This window comes from Macaca mulatta, chromosome 16 (assembly GCF_049350105.2).
Source record: "Macaca mulatta isolate MMU2019108-1 chromosome 16, T2T-MMU8v2.0, whole genome shotgun sequence".
Classification (NCBI taxonomy): domain Eukaryota; kingdom Metazoa; phylum Chordata; class Mammalia; order Primates; family Cercopithecidae; genus Macaca; species Macaca mulatta.
Window position 1 is genome coordinate 92,374,889 of NC_133421.1, and position 22,083 is coordinate 92,396,971.

At 56.3% G+C, this 22,083-nt stretch overlaps 1 protein-coding gene across 3 annotated transcripts in view; it reads right to left on the bottom strand.

Annotated features, from left to right (window-relative positions):
* Positions 1 to 22,083, bottom strand: part of RAB40B (RAB40B, member RAS oncogene family) — a 300,307-nt gene that overhangs the window by 2,878 nt on the left and 275,346 nt on the right. For all 3 annotated transcript variants that reach the window (XM_077973495.1, XM_077973496.1, XM_015120656.3), the window contains 2 exons: positions 3,833 to 3,893; positions 753 to 813 (listed from right to left, as the gene is read on the bottom strand). In XM_077973495.1, coding sequence (XP_077829621.1) covers positions 753 to 813; positions 3,833 to 3,893 — 122 coding nt within the window. The remainder of the gene's footprint in view (positions 1 to 752; positions 814 to 3,832; positions 3,894 to 22,083) is intronic.

Consider the following 22,083-nt stretch of genomic DNA (forward strand, 5'->3'; position numbering starts at 1 on the left):
ACCTGGATGGATCGCACGCATACACATGCACATACACATGCAGTTCACGTGTGCACGCGTGTGCCCATGTACGGGCAGGCACACATATACACATACAGCTCACACACAGGCACTCATGCACAGACGCACGCACAGTGCACACACACGCAGTTCATGTGTGCAGAGGCATGCACATATAGAGGCAAGCACACACATTACACACACAGGCAGGCACTCATGCACAGACGCACACACAGTGCACATACCTGCACACACGTGCAGACACACACACACTCATGCACAGACGCACAGTGCACATACCTGCACACACGTGCAGACACACACACTCATGCACAGACGCACACACAGTGCAGGCACCTGCACACACGTGCAGACACACACACACACTCATGCACAGACGCACACACAGTGCAGGCACCTGCACACACGTGCAGACACACACACACACTCATGCACAGACGCACACACAGTGCAGGCACCTGCACACACGTGCAGACACACACACACACTCATGCACAGACGCACACACAGTGCAGGCACCTGCACACACACTCCCATAAATGCTTACTCCCTAATGCCGATGAAGTCTCTCAAACAACCAATCACTCTATGTATTTAGATTCTTGGTACCAATTTATACATAAGCGTAACCACCTTATCCTCCAGTTATCCATTAACGGATGGTAAGTTAAACATTGTAAACGTTATCATTCAAAGTCAGTTTGATCTCCCAGCTCGGGATGCTGTGTTACCTGTGCACCCCGAGAGTACGAGCGGAATATGGTACAAAATCTTCCCTGGCCCGAAGTATCCCTGGAAAAGATGTTGGAGACCATTAAAAAGAAATCAAGTGCTTCTTCCTGACAACAGGTTCTGGAACTTCAGAGCCACAGCAAGTGCACCGCACACCCGCCAGTCAGCATGCCAGTCAGCTGGCCACCACGCTGCCAGCGCGAGACCCCAACGAAACTGTCCCATGTTCCCGGGGATCCAGGCTCATGCTCTTCTCTGTCATTTAAAAAGTCAAACTAGAAAAAAGAGTGATGGGTTTTAACATAATTCTCAGATATTTAAATACATTCAAGGTAGGCTTTAAAAAACTTGTTGAATCTGGAGATAAAGCTATGCAGTAAGGAGTGTGGGTCTACACTGGGGGAGAGAGGCCAGTGGGATTCCTGCTCTTCCAGTTCAACTGTAAGAACTCACATGGAGTCAGCCCTTCCAATGTGCCCCCAAAAGGGGAGGAATACAGGGAACTGCCTGGAGTAAGCTGAAGGCAGGCTTGAGTTCTCAGATGACGGCACACACAGCAGGTACTAGGACCCACAAAGACAACGGAGCTCCAACAAACAATGAAAGGCCAGGCTTGGTGGCTCATGCCAGTAATCCCAGCGCTCTGGGAGGCCGAGGCGGGCTGATCACCCAAGGTCAGGAGTTGGAGACCGGCCTGGCCGACACAGTGAAACCCTATCTCTACTAAAATACAAAAATTAGCTGGATATGGTGGTGTGCTCCTGTAGTCCCAGCTACTCAGAAGGCTGAGGCAGGAGAATTGTCTGAACCCGGGAGGCAGAGGTTGCAGTGAGCTGAGATCGCGCCACTGCACTCCAGCCTGGGTGACACAGCGAGACTCCATCTCAAAAAAAAAAAAAAAAGTAAGCAATGAGGGTGGAAAGGGTGCTCCCCAGGGATCAGTTCCCAGAGGAGGCAGCCTTGGGACAGCCAGCACTGTTTCCCGGAGTCTGCACGTGCAATTAACATACCTACATCAATGGGAGATTCCCCAGTGGGCTGGGGGCTGGCCCCACACACAAGACACAGCCTCACAGATGAGTGGTGGGACGCGGCATGGTTTTGCTATTTTTGTTACATGCACCTGTGGTCGGTGACCACCCTCAGCAACAGAGAGAAGGGCCTGGGGCTCCAGAGGGGACCAGAGACACTGGCCATTGTCAAAGCCTAGGAGTGAGTGCCTCATTTCCTGAGAAGCAAATTGATCTAGAATTCAAGCCTCAGCAGGACCTAAGGTGCTCAGGCTTTGCACACGGTGGGAGCTGCCCAAAAGCTTATGGTTGAGGAGACAGCGGGCCAGATCGATCTGCCAGCTTCGCAGGGAGGCCGAAGGGCCAGCACGTGCCGTCAGAGAGCCCCATCGGGAAGTGGGAGCACTCCCCCCTCAGCTGGGACAACGTGCCGGCCTCCTGCGCCGCCGCCTCCCTGAAGGAGCAGAGCAGAGCCCAACCCCAGCCCCAGTGGGTGCAGGCAGGGAGGTGAGGGTAGCTGGGGGCAGGCAGAAGACCCAGCTGTGGGCATCAGGAAGGACCACACTCCGGGGTCTGCGGTGGGAGTGTGACCTTGCTCAGAGGACAGTGTGGACAGAGCAGGTGCTGGCACCACACACGAGTGGCCTCAGGGTCCTGCTGGGGCCTGGGGTGATTCTGAGCTTGGCCGAAGTCCCTGGGATCTCACTCCTGAGGTGAGAGAGAGAAAAGTGTTGAGGGTGACTCTTCGGCCCGCTGGGCAGCGGCGGTCAGGGAGGCTTTCGCTAAGATGAGCAGCCAGACCCGGGGTGGAGCTGGGAGAGGGCATGTGCCAGCCCTGATGCCAAGCAGATCTTCAGGAAGGCACTGAGCTCGGGGGCAGGCATGGGGCAGAGTGCGGCCTTCGGATGGCCTTGGCCCCTCAAGAAGGATGGTTTTGGAGAGGGAGAGGAGAGTTGGGAACAAGGTCCTGGACCTGCAGGGCTCAGGGCCGGGAGAGGGCAGCAAAGGCGCAGCTGGCAGAGGGTGGGGAGCAGGACGGAGGCTGACGGCAACTCCAGTGCCAGCCCAGCGAGGGCCCGGGGAGCGGGGACCTGAGGGCAGACTGGGTGGGAGGCCTGAAGCTGTGCAGCAGGAACGGCCGGGGCGCTCGGGGACACTGTGGAGAGAGGCTCCCGGGACTGGCCACTACTGGATGGGACAGGAGTAGGAGGGGGACAGGTAAGAGAAGGGGGTCCCAGCTGCTGGAGGCGCACGCGGCTCGGGGGTGGCCCAGCAGGCAGGAAGGGCCAGGAGGCTCGGGCGAGGGTCACCCAGGGCTGGCAGCAGTGCAGGAGGGACGCCCAGGAGGGAGGCAGCCCCAGGATGAGGCACCGCAGGAGTCCCCCATCCCCACTGCCCCACACAGATGGAACCGCAGGAGCCCCCCAGTCCCCACCACCCCACAGAGCTGGAACCGCAGGAGCTCCCCCATCCCCACCACCCCACAGAGCTGGAACCGCAGGAGCTCCCCCATCCGAAGCCAGGAGCTGGTAGAGGGAGAGGTGCCCCGGGCCGGCCCCAAGGGGAGGGAGGAGCTGGGGTTCTCACAGCTGAGAGAGCAGAGCCAGCGGCCCCAGGCTGGCCAGTGAGTCCTCCCCTCCCCACTCTGGCTCCTCCACCCACAGGTCAGACCAGTCCCGCTGGCACCAGAACGCTCCAAGTTCCCTGCTGGGTGCTCAGTGGCGTCGCTGAGCTAGGCGTGGGGGACCCAGGAACCCCGGGCTGCTCAACCACGCTGCACTGGTCCCTTCTTGGCATCTTCCCACAGACACCAGGCCACAGGTTCTGACCCCAAAAGCCCATTCCCAGTCACAGCGCTATGTCCGTCCTGCGGTCCCCTACCCTGGATGACGGGGGCCCAGACAACCAGACCACTGCCTCCTTCAGAGAAGGCCTGGTGCAGCTGGGGCTGGGGGTGCTCCCCGGGCTGTGCCGATGGTGGTGGGGGGAGGGCGCTCCCCGGGGCGCTGGGTCAACCAGGGGGGTCACTCCCTGGGGGTGCGGGGCGCTTGCACCTCCTCCAGACTCACCAGAGCTGCAGCTTCACCCGCCGCCCGTCCAGCAGGATTGTGGTCGTCTTGTAGTCGATGCCTGTGGGAGGGTTAGAGACGGCTTAGGCCTGAGGCTGCCACTAACAGGACGCCGGAAGTCGGGACTCACTTTCGGGGAAGAAAAGGCTTTCTCGTAAGCGCAACTTCCAGGTTTACCAGGGCAGGCGGATTGGACCCACCCCCCGTGTCTGCCCAGGCTCGCCCAGGCCCTGCCTGCACCCACAGCCCCGGCCTCCTGCAGCCCCAGCCTCCTGCAGCCGGGCCCCTCCTGTCCTCAGCCGCGGGGGCTTCTGTGGGGGTCAGGCTCACATCGCCCTCTCGCCGGGGGCTCCCAGATGGGCGCTGCAGAGCCCACGTGTGACCTGGAGGCCGGTGGGTTGGCTGCAGGGCTGTAGCCGCTGGGTGTGCCCCGGTCTGGGCTGGTCCTTCCCTCCCACCGCCTCCCCAAGCCTGCAGGCAGGAGAGCTCCGACTCAGCCCTGTTTCCAAGGGAGAGGGGCTATGGCAGGGGGTCTGCAGACACAGACTGCGTTCGCCAGTATCACACTAGGAAAGTACAGGAAAAACAGACGTGACCCTGCGTGGGGCGCCCGCTGTCAGCGGTGTGAGTGCGCGCGTGGACCACGCGTGCGCAGCCTCAGCAGTGTGTGCGCGTGGACCACGCGTGTGCGGTCTCGGTCTGAGTGTGCGCGTGGACCACGCGTGCGCGGTCTCAGCGGTGTGAGTGTGCGCGTGGACCATGCGTGTGCAGGGACACGGGACACGGGACTGCACGCCCGTCCCAGTCACCTCTGGGGTGCAGATTACAGGTAGGCTGGAACCTTCTGTCAACATTCTCTTTTTTCAAGTTAAAAAAAAAAAAGAGGCCGGGCGCGGTGGCTCAAGCCTGTAATCCCAGCACTTTGGGAGGCCGAGACGGGCGGATCACGAGGCCAGGAGATCGAGAGACGATCCCGGCTAACACGGTGAAACCCCGTCTCTACTAAAAAATACAAAAAAAAAACTAGCCGGGCGAGGTGGCGGGCGCCTGTAGTCCCAGCTACTCGGGAGGCTGAGGCAGGAGAACGGCGTAAACCCGGGAGGCGGAGCTTGCAGTGAGCTGAGATCCGGCCACTGCACTCCAGCCTGGGTGACAGAGCAAGACTCCGTCTCAAAAAAAAAAAAAAAAAAAAAAAAAAAAAAAAAATGCGTTTCTTCTTTTTTTTTTTTTTTTTTTTTTTGAGACAGCGTTTCTCTCTGTCGCCCAGGCTGGAGTGCAGTGGCGCGATCACGGCTGACTGCAGCCTCCACAGCTCAGGCTCAAGTGATCCTTCCACCTCAGCCTCCTGAGTAGCTGGGACTACGGGTGTGTGCCACTATGGCCAGATAACTTTTGTATTTTTTTGTAGAGACAGGGTTTCGCTATGTTGCCCAGGCTGGTCTCGAACTCCTGAGTTCACACAATCCGCCTGGCTCAGCCTCCCAAAGTGCTAGCATTACAGGGATGAGCCACCATGCCTGGAACGTTTCTTCTAAAATAAAAAAGCTACAATTAAAGGCTGGGCACAGTGGCTCATGCCTGTAATCCTAATATTTTGGGAGGCGGAGGCAGGTAGATCACTTGAGGTCAGGAGTTCGAGACCAGCCTGGCCAACACGGTGAAACCCCATCTCTACTAAAAATTCAAAAATTAGCCAGGTGTGGTGGCGGGCACCTGTAATCCCGGCTACTTGGGAGGCTGAGGCAGAATTGCTTGAACCCGGAAGATGGAGGTTGCAGTGAACTGAGATTGTGCCACTGCACTCCAGCCTGGGTGACAGAGCGAGACTCTGTCTCAAAAAAGAAACTACAATTACAAAAATCTTTTATTGAGACAGGGTCTCTCTCTGTCACCCAGGCTGGAGTACAGTAGTGCGATCACAGCTTACTGCAGCCTTTACCTCCTGGGTTCACAGGCACACCACCACACCTGGATAATTGACAGGGTATTGCTGTGTTGCCCAGGCTGGTCAACCTCCTGAACTCAAGTGATCCTCCCACTTTAGCCTCCCAAAGAGTGCTGGGATTACAGGCGTGAGCCACTGCGCCTGGCCAATAAATATTTTTAAAAGTGAAAAATATGTCTCCCCATCCCCCCAGACACCAATGTTCTGCTTCTTCGGGAAGCATCTCCTGCGTTCACTTCTAGAGCGTCTGGATGAGTGCCAGGTCTGTCACTGAGAATGTGGAAAGAGAAGCTTTGAGTTCAGGGGCTGGAGAACGCCGGGTCGGAGCACTGCCTTCCTAAAACTAAGTACAGTGACACCGATAATCACGGGAACCCAAACTGCGTAGTAAGAAGATGTGACGGCCGGGCGCGGTGGCTCAAGCCTGTAATCCCAGCACTTTGGGAGGCCGAGGCAGGCGGATCACGAGGTCAGGAGATCGAGACTATCCTGGCTAACATGGTGAAACCCTGTCTTTACTAAAAATACAAAAAAACTAGCCGGGCGTGGTGGCGGGCGCCTGTAGTCTCAGCTACTTGGGAGGCTGAGGCGGGAGAATGGCGTGAACCCGGGAGGCAGAGCTTGCAGTGAGCCGAGATCATGCCACTGCACTCCAGCCTGGGAGACACAGCGAGACTCCGTCTCAAAAAAAAAAAAAAAAAAAAAAAAAAGAAGATGTGACGAGCGTTCGTGCAATTTGCTTGATTTCATGTATAGGATTCACCTGAGAGTATCTCTCAACGCACTAAACCTAGAAGAGACAAGCCCTGGCCTCGCTCTCGGTGTGACCAGACGTTCAGTGAGTCGACAGCTGAGGCTGAATAGGGACTCAGAATTCTAAGGGAAGAGCGCTGCCGGGAGGCCGAGCGGAGAAGCAGCGCCAAGGCTTGCGCCAGACCTGGCCCTGGGGACGGTCGCGGAGCACACGGCCTCTGCAGCTCTCCTGCCAGAGAAGCCCGCAATGCAGCCAGTGAGTGCTCAGAAACAGGCTCCTCTAAAACTGCCAGGCTGCCGAGGCCACGGTTCTCAAGCGGCGTCTGCCCCCTGGAAGGATCTAGAACCCTTGGACTTGGCCACAAGCCCCCTGCGTCCCAGGAGGCAGTGTGCCGCGCTCCTGGTCTCCTGTCGGGCAGAGCGAGGTGTGCAAGTGGTGGTGCCGCCGGTGGCCTCCCACCCGGCTCAGACAGCTGGTCGCCCAGTCTTCGGGCAGGCCTGGGCGTTGCAGAACCTCTGGGCCTCTGTCCTCTGCTTTCCACTGATGCAGCCGTGAGCACGTGCATGGCACACCTGCCTGATCTGAGCACACCTGTGCAGCGCCTTCCATGGGATCCCAAGCACCCTCCCTCCCCCAGCTGCTGTGTCCAGCCTGTCCCCTGCCCTCTGCTTCCTCCTCCGGGCCCCGTCCCCTTCCTGGACTCCAGAGGCTCTTCCTACGGTGCCCCACCAGAGCCCCGGTGACATGGAGTCCAGGCTTCCCACATGCTCCTCTGTCTCCTGCTAAACTGCACTCTCCATCCACAGAGACTGCCCATCACCACCAGGTAGATTAGACCAAGCAACACCAGAGCAAACTCCACCCATCTGAGGAGAGTGATTCAGAGGGCAAAAGATGCAGCAGCACTGAGAACGCCCAAGGCACCTGCTCTGCCGGCGCCACCTGCCCAGTGATGAGGCTCAAAGCAGCCAAGCAGGCCTCTGACCCACCCAGTATGAGGCTTTCCTGGGCTGGCCAAACGTTTGCCACTGAGCCCAGTGGGCACACTGAGGGCCCCTTCTGTCTGTCTCTCTCTCCTTGGCACGGGCACTGACGGGGCACTGTTATGGCACCTTTGGGATATTGCTCTTCTGGCTGGAAACCTCTGTGGCTGCTGCATTCTTGTCCTGCGTCCAGGAAGAATGAGGTACGCAGACAAGGGGAGGGTGAGCGAGACGAGGAGGAGCTTTACGGAGTGTTGGAACAGCTCAGGGGAGACCCACAGTGGCCGGCTTCTCTCTGCAGGCAGGGCGTCCCATCGTCTCTGCAGTTCTCAGCAGAGAGGAGGCCTGGAGTGGGTGGCTCCTCTGAGGGCAGGTCGTCCTGACAAGCGTTCCGTTCTCAGCAGAGAGGGTAGCTCTCCGCAGCTGGTCATCCCGCTGTCCGTGCTGCTGTAGCTGAGTCTGGGGTTTTTACGGTCTTCAGGGTGGGGAAGCGCGTGCTGACTGGTCCACAGGCAGCCCACGCCAACCAGCATGCACGTCCCCCTCTGATGGTAAAAGCACCACGAGTTCCCCTTCCAGTCCGCAGGACTGGCAGCCTGGGCCCCAGGCCTCCTTGAAGCTGTGGCTTCACCAGGGACCTGCCCCCTTCCACCCAGGAGCCTGTCTTGTCTCCCGCTGCTGTTCATGGCACCCAGCTTGTTCATGCCAAGGGGCGCCTGCAGGCCAGCACCGAGCCACCCTCAGCAGCCCTCAGCACCGAGCCACCCTCAGCAGCCCCTCAGCTTCCCTCCCATGTTCAACGTCGCCCAAAGTCCCAAGGGGGCTGGCGTGTCAGTGCTGCCCCAAGTGTGGACCCACCTGCATGGTCTGAAGTAGCACCTGGGCTCGGCCCCAAGAGGCCAGGCATTTGGAGCAGGCACTTCTTGTTTTTTTTTTTTTTTTTGAGACGGAGTCTCGCTCTGTCGCCCAGGCTGGAGTGCAGTGGCGCGATCTCAGCTCACTGCAAGCTCCGCCTCCCGGGTTCACGCCATTCTCCTGCCTCAACCTCCTGAGTATCTGGGACTACAGGCGCCCGCCACCACGCCTGGGCAATTTTTTGTATTTTTGATAGAGACGGGGTTTCACTGTGTTAGCCAGGATGGTCTTGATCTCCTGACCTTGTGATCTGCCCGTCTCGGCCTCCCAAAGTGCTGGGATTACAGGCGTGAACCACTGCTCCCGGCCTGGAGCAGGCACTTCTAAGCCTGCAGGGGACAGGGGTGGCCTTCCCAGAGCACAGAGATGCCCGCGTCTGGAGCTGCCTGCATCTGGAGCTGCCCCAGGGCAGGGGCCGTGGCACCCGGGGAGGGCTCCTACCTGCTCTGTGGAACAGGAGGCCCAGCCACGCCTCCCCGCTGCAGCCAGCATCTTGGCAGCAGCCACTCTAGATGGGCCACTGCTACCCTCAGCATCTTAGCACCGGGAGCTTGACTTCACCACTGTGGGGGACGGGGCATAGCCTCTGTTGCTCTCAGACCAAAACAGCACTGCTACAGTTTTCCCAAGTGACCAAGTGAGTATCGAGGAAATAATTCTTTAATAGAAAGGAAAATACTCAGCACGGTGGCTCATGCCTGTAATCCCAGTTCTTTGGGAGGTCAAGGTGGGACGATCGCTTGAGCCCAGGAATTCGAGACCAGTCTGGGCAACATGGTGAGACCTCATCTCTATAAAAAATTAAAAAATTAGGGCCTGGGTGCGGTGGCTCATGTCTGTAATCCCAGCACTTTGAGGGGCCGAGGCGGGTGGATCACCTGAGGTGAGGAGTTCGAGATCAGCCTGACCAACATGGAGACACCTTGTCTCTACTAAAAATACAAAATTAGCCAGGCGTGGTGGTACATGCCTGTAATCTCAGCTACTCAGGAGGCTGAGGCAGAATTTCTTGAATCCGTGAGGCGGAGCTCGCAGTGAGCCAAGATCGCACCATTGCACTCAACCCTGGGCAACAAGAATGAAAAACTCCGTCTCAAAAATTTAAAATAAAACAAAAAAATTAGCCAATCATGGTGGTGCACACCTGTTGTGCCAGTTAGGAGGCTGAGGTGGGAGGATCTCTCGAACCCGGGAGTTGGAGGCTGCAGTGAACTATGATCGTGCCACTGTGCTCCAGTCTGGGTGACACAGGGAGACTCTGTCTCTTAAAAAAAAATGTGAAAGGAGACAAAAACACTTTTCTGGAGACTTCCAACTGGATGGTTCTACCAGCCCCAGCACGGGAGCTTCAGGCCCTGCGAAATGACGCTTTGAGTGACGCCCAACTCTCTTCACAGTCCTTTCAAACCCTGCTAGGCTCTCGGGAAGGGCACCACCATGTACCACGTCCTGCAGCCGTCAGCACTGAACACACAGAGCGTGAAACACACACAATAAATTTGAAAAGAACACACATATTTGATCCATAATAGCAACCTCAAAGTGAATTTTCGAAATACTTATTTTCCCTGGGCAGGCGCGAGGCAATGAATGAATACACTTGGGAATCTGTTTTTGAATATGGAGATAACTCCGGCCTTGATATGTCTGTCTCCAGACAGAAGGGACACTCACCCCCACAGGCTGAGAGGCCCATTTTTGTCCTTCCAGAGACTAATCCACACTGCCTGGGCTTGGCTGGGTCCTCTGACTAAGAAAGTATCCTCTCGTCCTGTCCTTGAGGGCCAAACAATTTTTTTTTTTTTCTTTTTTTTGGAGACAGAGTCTCGCTCTGTCGCCCAGGCTGGAGTGCGGGAACATGATCTCGGCTCACTGCAACCTCCGCCTCAAGCAATTCTCGTGGTTCAAGCAATCCTCGTGCCTCAGCCTCCCGTGTAGCTGGGATTACAGGTGTGCACCACCACGCCCAGCTAATTTCTGTATTTTTAGTAGAGACGGGGTTTCACCATGTTGGCCAGGCTGGTCTCAAACTCGCAACCTCAGGTGATCCACTTGCCTTGGCCTCCCAAAGTGCTAGGATTGTAGGTGTGAGCCACTGTGCCCAGCTGAGGGCCAAAAAACTTTAAAATGTGTTCAGAAATGTAAGAGAATTCCTGATGGTCTTTTCTTTTCTTTTTCTTTTTCTTTTTTTTTTTTTTTTTGAGATGGAATCTTGCTCTGTTGCCCAGGCTGGAGTGCAGTGGCACGATCTCACCTCACAGCAACCTCCGCCTCCCGGGTTCACGTGATTCTCCCGTCTCAGCCTCCCGAGTAGCTGGGATTGTAGGCAGGCACCACCACACCTGGCTCATTTTTTAAATTTTTAGTAGAGACAGTTTTACCATATTGGCCAGGTTGGTCTTGAACTCCCGACCTTGTAATCTGCCCACCTCGGCCTCCCAAAGTGCTGGGATTACAGGCGTGAGACACTGTGCCTGGCTTCCTGATGGTCTTTTTAAGCACCCTATGAGTTTCAAAAACATCTTTATTTTTTGTTTTCAGAGTCATGGATGCTCAGTCTCAAGGGCTGTCACTATCCACGATGCGGGCCCTGGCCCACCCCAATCCCTGTGTCCCCCTCCCCATTTTAATCCTTTAAAATAATTTCTTTTGCTATGCATCTCCAAATTTATAAACAACATGCTTACGTTTCTACTTCCTGACAGTTCACCGTAAGGCATCCATTGACTTTCCACTATAGAAGGTGAACACGTAGCTCTCTGACACTGACACACCCACCCCTGTAACTCTTAACACACACACTCCACATACTCCCTGTTCTCACTGACACACCCACCCCTGTAACTCTAACACACTCACACGCTCCCTGTATTCACTGACACACCCCACCCCTGTAACTCTAAAACACACTCACATGCTCCCTGTACTCACTGACACACCTCACCCCTGTAACTAACACACACTCCCTGTTCTCACTGACACACCCCACCCCTGTAACTCTAACACACACACACACTCCCTGTACTAACACACCCCACCCCTGTAACTCTAACACTCACACTCCACACGCTCCCTGTACTCACTGACACACCCACCCCTGTAACTCTAACACACACACACACTCCCTGTACTAACACACCCCACCCCTGTAACTCTAACACTCACACTCCACACGCTCCCTGTACTCACTGACACACCCACCCCTGTAACTAACACACACTCCCTGTTCTCACTGACACACCCACCCCTGTAACTCTAACACACACACACTCCCCGTTCTCAGACACACCTCACCCCGTAACTCTAACACACACTCACACGCTCCCTGTTCTCACTGACACACCTCACCCCGTAACTCTAACACACACACACTCCCCGTTCTCAGACACACCTCACCCCGTAACTCTAACACACACACACTCCCCGTTCTCAGACACACCTCACCCCGTAACTCTAACACACACTCACATGCTCCCTGTACTCACTGACACACCTCACCCCGTAACTCTAACACACACACACTCCCCGTTCTCAGACACACCTCACCCCGTAACTCTAACGCACAAACACACACTCCCTGTACTAACACACCTCACCCCGTAACTCTAACACACACACACTCCCCGTTCTCAGACACACCTCACCCCGTAACTCTAACACACACTCACACACTCCCTGTATAGTTTTGTTGCTTTTAAAACTCGATGGAAATTCAATTCTACATCATCATAACCAGGTGCTGTGCTTTGAATGTGTCCCCTAAATTTCACGTTAGAAACGTAAACCCCCGTTCCTGTGTTGACTGGAGGTGGGCCTTTGTGAAGTAATTAGGACTAGGTAGGGTGGGCAGTGCGGGGCCCTGATGATAGGACTGGTGGCATTACACGGAGAGGAAGACACCTGAGCTGACCGGCTCACGCGATGCCCTCTGCCAGGTTATGACGCAGCAGGAGGCCCTCCCCAGACGCAGCCCCTCAACCTTGGACTTCCCAGCCTCCAAAACTGTAAGAAACGCATTTATTTTCTTTATAAATTACCCGGTTTGTGGAATTCTGTTATAGCAACAGAAAATGACACCAGGTAGACGCCATCCACAGCTGAACCATCATATGGTATACAACGTTCATTTTTCCTTCACATACGAATTTTTGTTTTTACTGGAGTTAAAAACTGCTTCATTGTGCCGGGTGCGGTGGCTCATGCCTGTAATCCCGGCACTTTGGGAGGCCGAGGCAGGTGGATCATCTGAGGTCAGGAGTTCGAGACCAGCCTGGCCAACATGGTGAAACCTCATCTCTACTAAAAAAATACAAAAACTAGCCAGGCGTGGTGGTGGGCGCCTGTAGTCCCAGCTACTTGGGAGGCTGAGGCAGAAGAATTGCTTGAACCTGGCAGGCGGCGGTTGCAGTGAGCTGAGATCGCGCCACTGCACCCCAGCCTGGGGGATGGAGTGAGACTCCGGTCTCAAAAAAAAAAAAAAAATTGCCTCATGTTTATTTGCTCAGTTTCTCTGCATTTATTACGAATTAATTAATCACTATAATTTTCCCCAGTTATCTAAATCTGCTCTCGGCACTTGCAAACATTCAACAATTTCACTTTGTTTGGGGGATCTTTCCAGACCTTCTGTCCTGCTCCCATCTGGACTGGGAGGATGGTTGCCCTGGGGCCCCCACTCCCTTACTGCTGGATTCCATCCTTCCCTCTCTTAGCTTACTCCTCTTCAATTCCTGAGAAGGTTGCAGGGAAGAAGGTGGTGTCTGAGACTGTGCACGTCTGGAAGCGTCTTTAGGCTGCCCTCACTCTTCCTCATGTTTGGACAGGCATGCAATTGAGGGAGAAGAGCTTTTCCCTTAAACATCATTCCAGAGTTCCTTTTGAGATCAGCCATCAGACTCATTCTTGACCCTCTGAATGCAACCTGGTTTTCCTCCTGGTGGGCATGGAGGGGCTTCTCTGAAATCGCACGCTTTGCGGGCCTTGCCGTAGGGATCTTCGTGGCCAGGCTGACCACTCCCTGGGCCTTTCAATCTGGAGACACAAATCTCAATTTGGGGGAACTTTCTTGGATAATTTGTTCTCTCCTTCTGGGATGTGATTAATCAGATACTGGGCCTCCTGAGCCTGTTTCCCGCCTTTCTTGTCGGATTTTGCATCTCCCTCTCTCTCTCAGCATTCTGGGAAGTCATCTCAATTTTAACTTTTATCCCTTCTTTGAAATTATTGTTTCCAATGTCCAAGATCTTTCTTATTTTGTGACTATCGACACTGGACAAACTAGAAAAAGCAACAACCTGGCCGGGCGTGGTGGCTTGTGCCTGTCATCCCGGCACTATGGGAGGCCGAGGCGGGCAGATCACCTGAGGTCAGAAGTTTGAGACCAGCCTGGCCAACATGGTCAAAGCCCAACTCTACTAAAAATACAAAATTAGCTGGGTGTGGTGGCGAACGCCTGTAATCCCAGCTATTCAGGAGGTTGAGGCAGGAGAGTCACTTGAGCCTGGGAGGCAGAGGTTGCAGTGAGCCGAGATTGTGCCATTGCACTCCAGCCTGGGCAAAAAAGAGTGAAACTCCGTCTCAAAAGAAAAGACTGGGCGCAGTGGCTCAAGCCTGTAATCCCAGCACTTTGGGAGGCCGAGGCGGGCGGATCACGAGGTCAGGTGATCGAGACCATCCTGGCTAACACGGTGAAACCCCGTCTCTACTAAAAAATACAAAAAATTAGCCAGGCGTGGTGGCGGCGCCTGTAATCCCAGCTACTTGGGAGGCCGAGGCAGGAGAATGGCGGGAACCCGGGAGGCGGAGCTTGCAGTGAGCCGAGATCGCGCCACCGCACTCCAGCCTGGGCGGCAGAGCGAGACTCCGTCTTAAAAAAAAAAAAAAGAAAAAAAAAAAAGAAAAGAAAAAGCAATAACCTAAAAACACTTGGGGAATGACGGACTGAACTGGGGAGGGGCCTCCTTGTCGCCTGCCCCACTCTGGCATCAGAGGCAATGTTCGTATAGTTTGGAGTTGCTGCCAGCCAGCTTCCTCGCCACGTGGGAAGAACAAACCCAAGAATGAACCTAACACAGAAGAAAGCAGGGCCAGGGTGTGTGCAGGGAGTAGGCAGAAGAGAAAGGACAATACAGAGATAATCCTGACGGCATCGTTCAGGCACCAGGATCCAGCCATGCCTGAAACTACACCTGCCCCTCCACCTGCCAGCGGTGTGAGGCGATACATTCCTCTGTGCTCAAGCTATTTTGAGTCAATTTTTTTGTTTGCACCAAAATATCTGACAGAAAACCCACAAAGCACAATGACTGGAGAGAGAGACAGAGAACATCTGACCCCCCCAAACTGGGAAAAGCTACAAAGGATGCATTTTTCACATCTTCCCCAAGCAAAGTACAATGACCTCCACATCCCCGAATTTCACGAACAATAAACAAGAACTTAAAATAAAATCGAACTCAGTGATAATGATTTCATTATTCACCATCAGGACCAAAATGGAACTCAGTGACTTCTTCAGCTGGCAGTCCCCATTGGCACAGCCCGGATGCACAACCCACACCCGCAACCTGCCCTGGTAAGTCACCAGCTTCGAAAGGACAATGACAGCCCCTGTCTGACACGGTCTCCACCAAGCGCTGGCTTCCTTCAGAGCAGCACTTGGCCTTCCTCCCGAATCTATTCTGCTCCCATAGATGGCCCTTCCTTTAGCCCATAATTCAGAGCTGCGGGCAGGGCAAGGTAGGGTAGCACCTTAGCCAGCGGGGTGGCCATAATGAAAATGCCATCAACGAGGCAGCTCCCAAACAACAGACCCTGTCATCACATCATCACAGTTCCGGAGGCTGCAAGTCTAGATCAAGGTCCAGGCAGAGCCAGTGCCTGACGAGGGCTGCGTTCTCCCCGTGTCCTCCCCTAGCTGGAGGGGCGAGGGAGCTCTCGGGCGCGTCACTCATCCCATCCACGAAGCCCCACGTGACCTAATCACCTCCAACAGCCCCATCTTCTAACACCACCACCACCATTTGGGGTTAGGTTTCAACACCCGAATTTGGGGAGTCACAAACGTTTGCTCTCTTGCAGCAGGTGGGGAGATAAAACCTTAAAGAACAGTGCCCCCCGCCATCTGCTATGTGGATCCTTCTCACCGGGAGGAGAGGCAGCAACGGCGATGACCTAAATGGTACCCTGAGTCTCCTGATACAGGACGGTGAGGACGCCACAGGGCTGGTAAAGCACAGATGCTGCAGCCTGGGGCCTGGGATCAACTCCAGTCCCGACGCCAGCGTCTTCCTCTGTCTCCCCGGGTCTCCGTTTCCCCGGCAACGAAAGGGGAATGGACCGCCACATGGGACACGCTTGCCGAAGCTCCTCAGAGTCTGTGCACCTGCTGCCAGCAGTCCACGTCGGCTCAGCAAAGGCTGCAACTCCTCCCCAAACCTCTGTGGTCCCACACGGTGAGGGCACCCCTCACCTTCAACAGCCTCTCCCCCCACATACACAGTGAGGACACCCCTCACCTTCAACAGCCTCTCCCCCCAACACACACAGTGAGGGCACCCCTCACCTTCAACAGCCTCTCCCCCCACATACACAGTGAGGGCACCCCTCACCTTCAACAGCCTCTCCCCCCAACACACACAGTGAGGGCACCCCTCACCTTCAACAGCCTCTCCCCCCACATACACAGTGAGGACACCCCTCACCTTCAACAGCCACTATCTCCCACACACACAGTGAGGGCACCCCTCACCTTCAACAGCCTCTCCCCCCCCACACACACAGTGAGGGCACCCCTCACCTTCAACAGCCTCTCCCCCCAACACACACAGGGAGGGCACCCCTCACCTTCAACAGCCTCTCCCCCCCCACACACACAGTGAGGACACCCCTCACCTTCAACAGCCTCTCCCCCCCACACACAGTGAGGGCACCCCTCACCTTCAACAGCCTCTCCCCCCAACACACACAGGGAGGGCACCCCTCACCTTCAACAGCCTCTCCCCCCCCACACAGTGAGGGAACCCCTCACCTTCAACAGCCTCTCCCCCCCACACACACAGTGAGGACACCCCTCACCTAACAGCCTCTCCCCCCCCACACAGTGAGGGCACCCCTCACCTTCAACAGCCTCTCCCCCACACACAGTGAGGGCACCCCTCACCTTCAACAGCCTCTCCCCCCCCCACAGTGAGGGAACCCCTCACCTTCAACAGCCTCTCCCCCTCCACACAGTGAGGACACCCCTCACCTTCAACAGCCTCTCCCCCCCACACAGTGAGGACACCCCTCACCTTCAACAGCCTCTCCCCCCTCCACAGTGAGGGAACCCCTCACCTTCAACAGCCTCTCCCCCCCCACACAGTGAGGACACCCCTCACCTTCAGGGACCTCTCCCCCCCAACACAGTGAGGACACCCCTCACCTTCAACAGCCTCTCCCCCCACACACAGTGAGGACACCCCTCACCTTCAACAGCCTCTCCCCCCACACACAGTGAGGGAACCCCTCACCTTCAACAGCCTCTCCCCCCCACACACAGTGAGGGCACCCCTCACCTTCAACAGCCTCTCCCCCCCACACACACAGTGAGGACACCCCTCACCTTCAACAGCCTCTCCCCCCCCACACACAGTGAGGACACCCCTCACCTAACAGCCTCTCCCCCCCACACACAGTGAGGGCACCCCTCACCTTCAACAGCCTCTCCCCCCACACACAGTGAGGGCACCCCTCACCTTCAACAGCCTCTCCCCCCACACAGTGAGGGAACCCCTCACCTTCAACAGCCTCTCCCCCCCCACACACACAGTGAGGACACCCCTCACCTTCAACAGCCTCTCCCCCCCCACACACACAGTGAGGACACCCCTCACCTTCAACAGCCTCTCCCCCCACACAGTGAGGGAACCCCTCACCTTCAACAGCCTCTCCCCCCCCACACACACAGTGAGGACACCCCTCACCTTCAACAGCCTCTCCCCCCCCACACACACAGTGAGGACACCCCTCACCTTCAACAGCCTCTCCCCCCACCACACACAGTGAGGACACGCCTCACCTTCAACAGCCTCTCCCCCCCACACACAGTGAGGACACCCCTCACCTTCAACAGCCTCTCCCCCCACACACACAGTGAGGACACCCCTCACCTTCAACAGCCTCTCCCCCACCACACACACAGTGAGGACACCCCTCACCTTCAACAGCCTCTCCCCCCCCACACACACAGTGAGGACACCCCTCACCTTCAACAGCCTCTCCCCCCCCACACACACAGTGAGGACACCCCTCACCTTCAACAGCCTCTCCCCCCACCACACACAGTGAGGACACGCCTCACCTTCAACAGCCTCTCCCCCCCACACACAGTGAGGACACCCCTCACCTTCAACAGCCTCTCCCCCCACACACACAGTGAGGACACCCCTCACCTTCAACAGCCTCTCCCCCCCCACACACACAGTGAGGACACCCCTCACCTTCAACAGCCTCTCCCCCCCCACACACACAGTGAGGACACCCCTCACCTTCAACAGCCTCTCCCCCCTACACAGTGAGGACACCCCTCACCTTCAGTGACCTCTCCCCCCCCACACAGTGAGGACACCCCTCACCTTCAACAGCCTCTCCCCCCCCACACACACAGTGAGGGCACCCCTCACCTTCAACAGCCTCTCCCCCCACACAGTGAGGGCACCCCTCACCTTCAACAGCCTCTCCCCCCCCACACAGTGAGGACACCCCTCACCTTCAACAGCCTCTCCCCCCACACAGTGAGGGAACCCCTCACCTTCAACAGCCTCTCCCCCCACACACAGTGAGGGCACCCCTCACCTTCAACAGCCTCTCCCCCCCACACACACAGTGAGGGAACCCCTCACCTTCAACAGCCTCTCCCCCCCACACAGTGAGGGACACCCCTCACCTTCAACAGCCTCTCCCCCCCCACACACAGTGAGGGCACCCCTCACCTTCAACAGCCTCTCCCCCCCACACAGTGAGGGACACCCCTCACCTTCAACAGCCTCTCCCCCCACAAACACACAGTGAGGACACCCCTCACCTTCAACAGCCTCTCCCCCCTCACACACACAGTGAGGACACCCCTCACCTTCAACAGCCTCTCCCCCCCCACACACACAGTGAGGGCACCCCTCACCTTCAACAGCCTCTCCCCCCCCACACACACAGTGAGGACACCCCTCACCTTCAACAGCCTCTCCCCACCCACACACACAGTGAGGGCACCCCTCACCTTCAACAGCCTCTCTCCCCCCACACAGTGAGGGAACCCCTCACCTAACAGCCTCTCCCCCCCCACACACACAGTGAGGGCACCCCTCACCTTCAACAGCCTCTCCCCCCCCACAAAGTGAGGACACCCCTCACCTTCAACAGCCTCTCCCCCCCACACAGTGAGGGCACCCCTCACCTTCAACAGCCTCTCCCCCCCCACACAAACAGTGAGGGCACCCCTCACCTTCAACAGCCTCTCCCCCCCCACACAGTGAGGACACCCCTCACCTTCAACAGCCTCTCCCCCCCCACACACACAGTGAGGGCACCCCTCACCTTCAACAGCCTCTCCCCCCCCACACAGTGAGGGCACCCCTCACCTTCAACAGCCTCTCCCCCCCCACACACAGTGAGGACACCCCTCACCTAACAGCCTCTCCCCCCACACACAGTGAGGGAACCCCTCACCTTCAACAGCCTCTCCCCCCACCACACAGTGAGGGCACCCCTCACCTTCAACAGCCTCTCCCCCCCCACACAGTGAGGGACACCCCTCACCTTCAACAGCCTCTCCCCCCCCACACACAGTGAGGACACCCCTCACCTTCAACAGCCTCTCCCCCCCCACACACAGTGAGGACACCCCTCACCTTCAACAGCCTCTCCCCCCCCACACACAGTGAGGACACCCCTCACCTTCAACAGCCTCTCCCCCCCACACACAGTGAAGGCACCCCTCACCTTCAACAGCCTCTCCCCCCACACACAGTGAGGACACCCCTCACCTTCAACAGCCTCTCCCCCCCCACACACACAGTGAGGACACCCCTCACCTTCAACAGCCTCTCCCCCCCCACACACAGTGAGGACACCCCTCACCTTCAACAGCGTCTCCCCCCCCACACACACAGTGAGGACACCCCTCACCTTCAACCGCCTCTCCCCCCACACACAGTGAGGGCACCCCTCACCTTCAACAGCCTCTCCCCCCACACACAGTGAGGACACCCCTCACCTTCAACAGCCTCTCCCCCCACACAGTGAGGGAACCCCTCACCTTCAACAGCCTCTCCCCCCCACACACAGTGAGGGAACCCCTCACCTTCAACAGCCTCTCCCCCCCCACACACAGTGAGGGCACCCCTCACCTTCAACAGCCTCTCCCCCCCACACACAGTGAAGGCACCCCTCACCTTCAACAGCCTCTCCCCCCCCACACACAGTGAGGACACCCCTCACCTTCAACAGCCTCTCCCCCCCCACACACAGTGAGGGAACCCCTCACCTTCAACAGCCTCTCCCCCCCACACACAGTGAGGACACCCCTCACCTTCAACAGCCTCTCCCCCCCCACACACACAGTGAGGGCACCCCTCACCTTCAACAGCCTCTCCCCCCCCACACAGTGAGGACACCCCTCACCTTCAACAGCCTCTCCCCCCACACACAGTGAGGACACCCCTCACCTTCAACAGCCTCTCCCCCCACACACAGTGAGGGCACCCCTCACCTTCAACAGCCTCTCCCCCGCCACCGCTCTGCACCAATTCTGTGGCGAGTCTCTCAGCTCTTCCCAGCCACCCCCACAAAGCACCATTCCCTCTGCGTTCTGATGGGTCCTGTGTTTTCAGGATTACCCCCACCAGTTTGAGATCTCTGCTTCAGTGGCCTACTAATTTTTCTTTCTTTTATTTTTTGAGATGGAGTCTTACTCTGTTACCCAGGCTGGAGTGCCATGGCGTGATCTCAACTCACTGCAACCTCCGCCTCCTGGATTCAAGTGATTCTCCTGCCTCAGCCTCCCCAGTAGTTGGGATTACAAGTGCCACCATCGCGCCCAGATAATTTTTTATTTTAGTACAGATGAGATTTCACCATATTGGTCAGGCTAGTCTCGAACTCCTGACCTCAGGTGATCCACCTGCCTCAGCCTCCCAAAGTACCGGGAATACAGGCGTGAGCCACTGCGCCCGGCAGGTAGCCTACTAATTTAAACAACTAATGTTCAAGCTATCTCCGGATTAATACCTGAACTAAAAGCTGAATTTCCTCCAAGTCCCAGGTTCTCAGCCCATCGTAAAAGCTAATTACAATGAGGTTCCCTACAGAAAAAGCTAAAAGCAATTTCTCCCGTCCCAACAGGGAAGAAAGCATTCAAGCCAGGCTGCTTCAGGAAGTGCCTGGAGCCTCCTGGGGCTGCCTGGCCCGTCCTGCAGTGGCCAGCTCAGCCCACTCTGGCCTTTCCCCGATGCGTCCGCCTTGCCCAGGTGCGAGGCCCAGAGGCAGCCTGCGCTGTGGCTCTCCATCAGCCCTGACTCTGCGTCTCTGTCCCTGTGGACTCAGCCTCTCCCAGTGGGAACCCTGCCTTCCCGTGTCCACCTTCCAATCCTCGTCCACCACCCGTCTCCAGGGCCAGCACCCAAGCGTTTGGCGTTTCCAGGCACAGGTGGCCTGGCCCTACAGACAGCCTGCATCCTCTTTGCTCAGGTCCCGGATTTGGGGCCCTCTGACCCCAGATGAGGGCGTCAGCGATGCCGTGGTGCTGCACCTGTCCAACCCCTGCACCTGACCCGGGGCCTCTTCTCCATCCCTCTGCAACGGCCCAGAACGTCTGGACACTGGGCCCAGTGAGCAGCGACCAATCTAATTTCATGTCTCTCTTTTTTCTCTAAAATTAATGCTGTTCCAAAGATAAACCCTCTAACGCAGCCGAGTCTGCCTAGAGAGATCCTCAAACCATATCCTTTCATAGCCACGTTCAAATTCAATTTGTGAGAAGAATCTTCTTTTCATAAACCCATGGATCGAGCCATGTTGTTTTATTCTCTGCAGTGTTTTCTTTCACCTGATCTCCCATCTGTGTTTGCTGTTTTGTTATTCTCCGTTTCCCGTTCTCTGTGTTACCACACGCTTCGGTCCACGAGAAACCAACAAACATTTTTGACATCAGCAGTGTCAGCCTTAGGATAACACAATTCGAGCTCACTGCACTTAGCTGAGTAACTTACCACGTACTCTGTCCATCAAAATATCATAAAGATACACAAAGCTTCTAGAACAAAGCCCGTCAGAATGTTCACTGAGTGAGTCAGAAAACAGGGACAAAAAGATAATTTTAACCTTCTAAAAAAAAAAAAGAACAAAAAAGGGAAAAGCTAAATGCCACACCATCCTCAACACTTGTAGCTGCATAAAGAGTAAATATTTTAGGAATCCGTTTTAAGTCATCTACCACCTGCTGAATTCTATTTTAGTGAGTGGCCTCACTCTGCCTTCACAGGAGAAGATGTGTTGAGCCCAGCTTTTGAGAAATCCGTCTTACATTGAGTTAAAACCCCAAAAAGCCTGAAAGCAGACTGGCGGTCCCTGGGGCGGAGGGGGGGGCGGGGCGAGTGGCCGCTGGACGGCACAGGGCTCC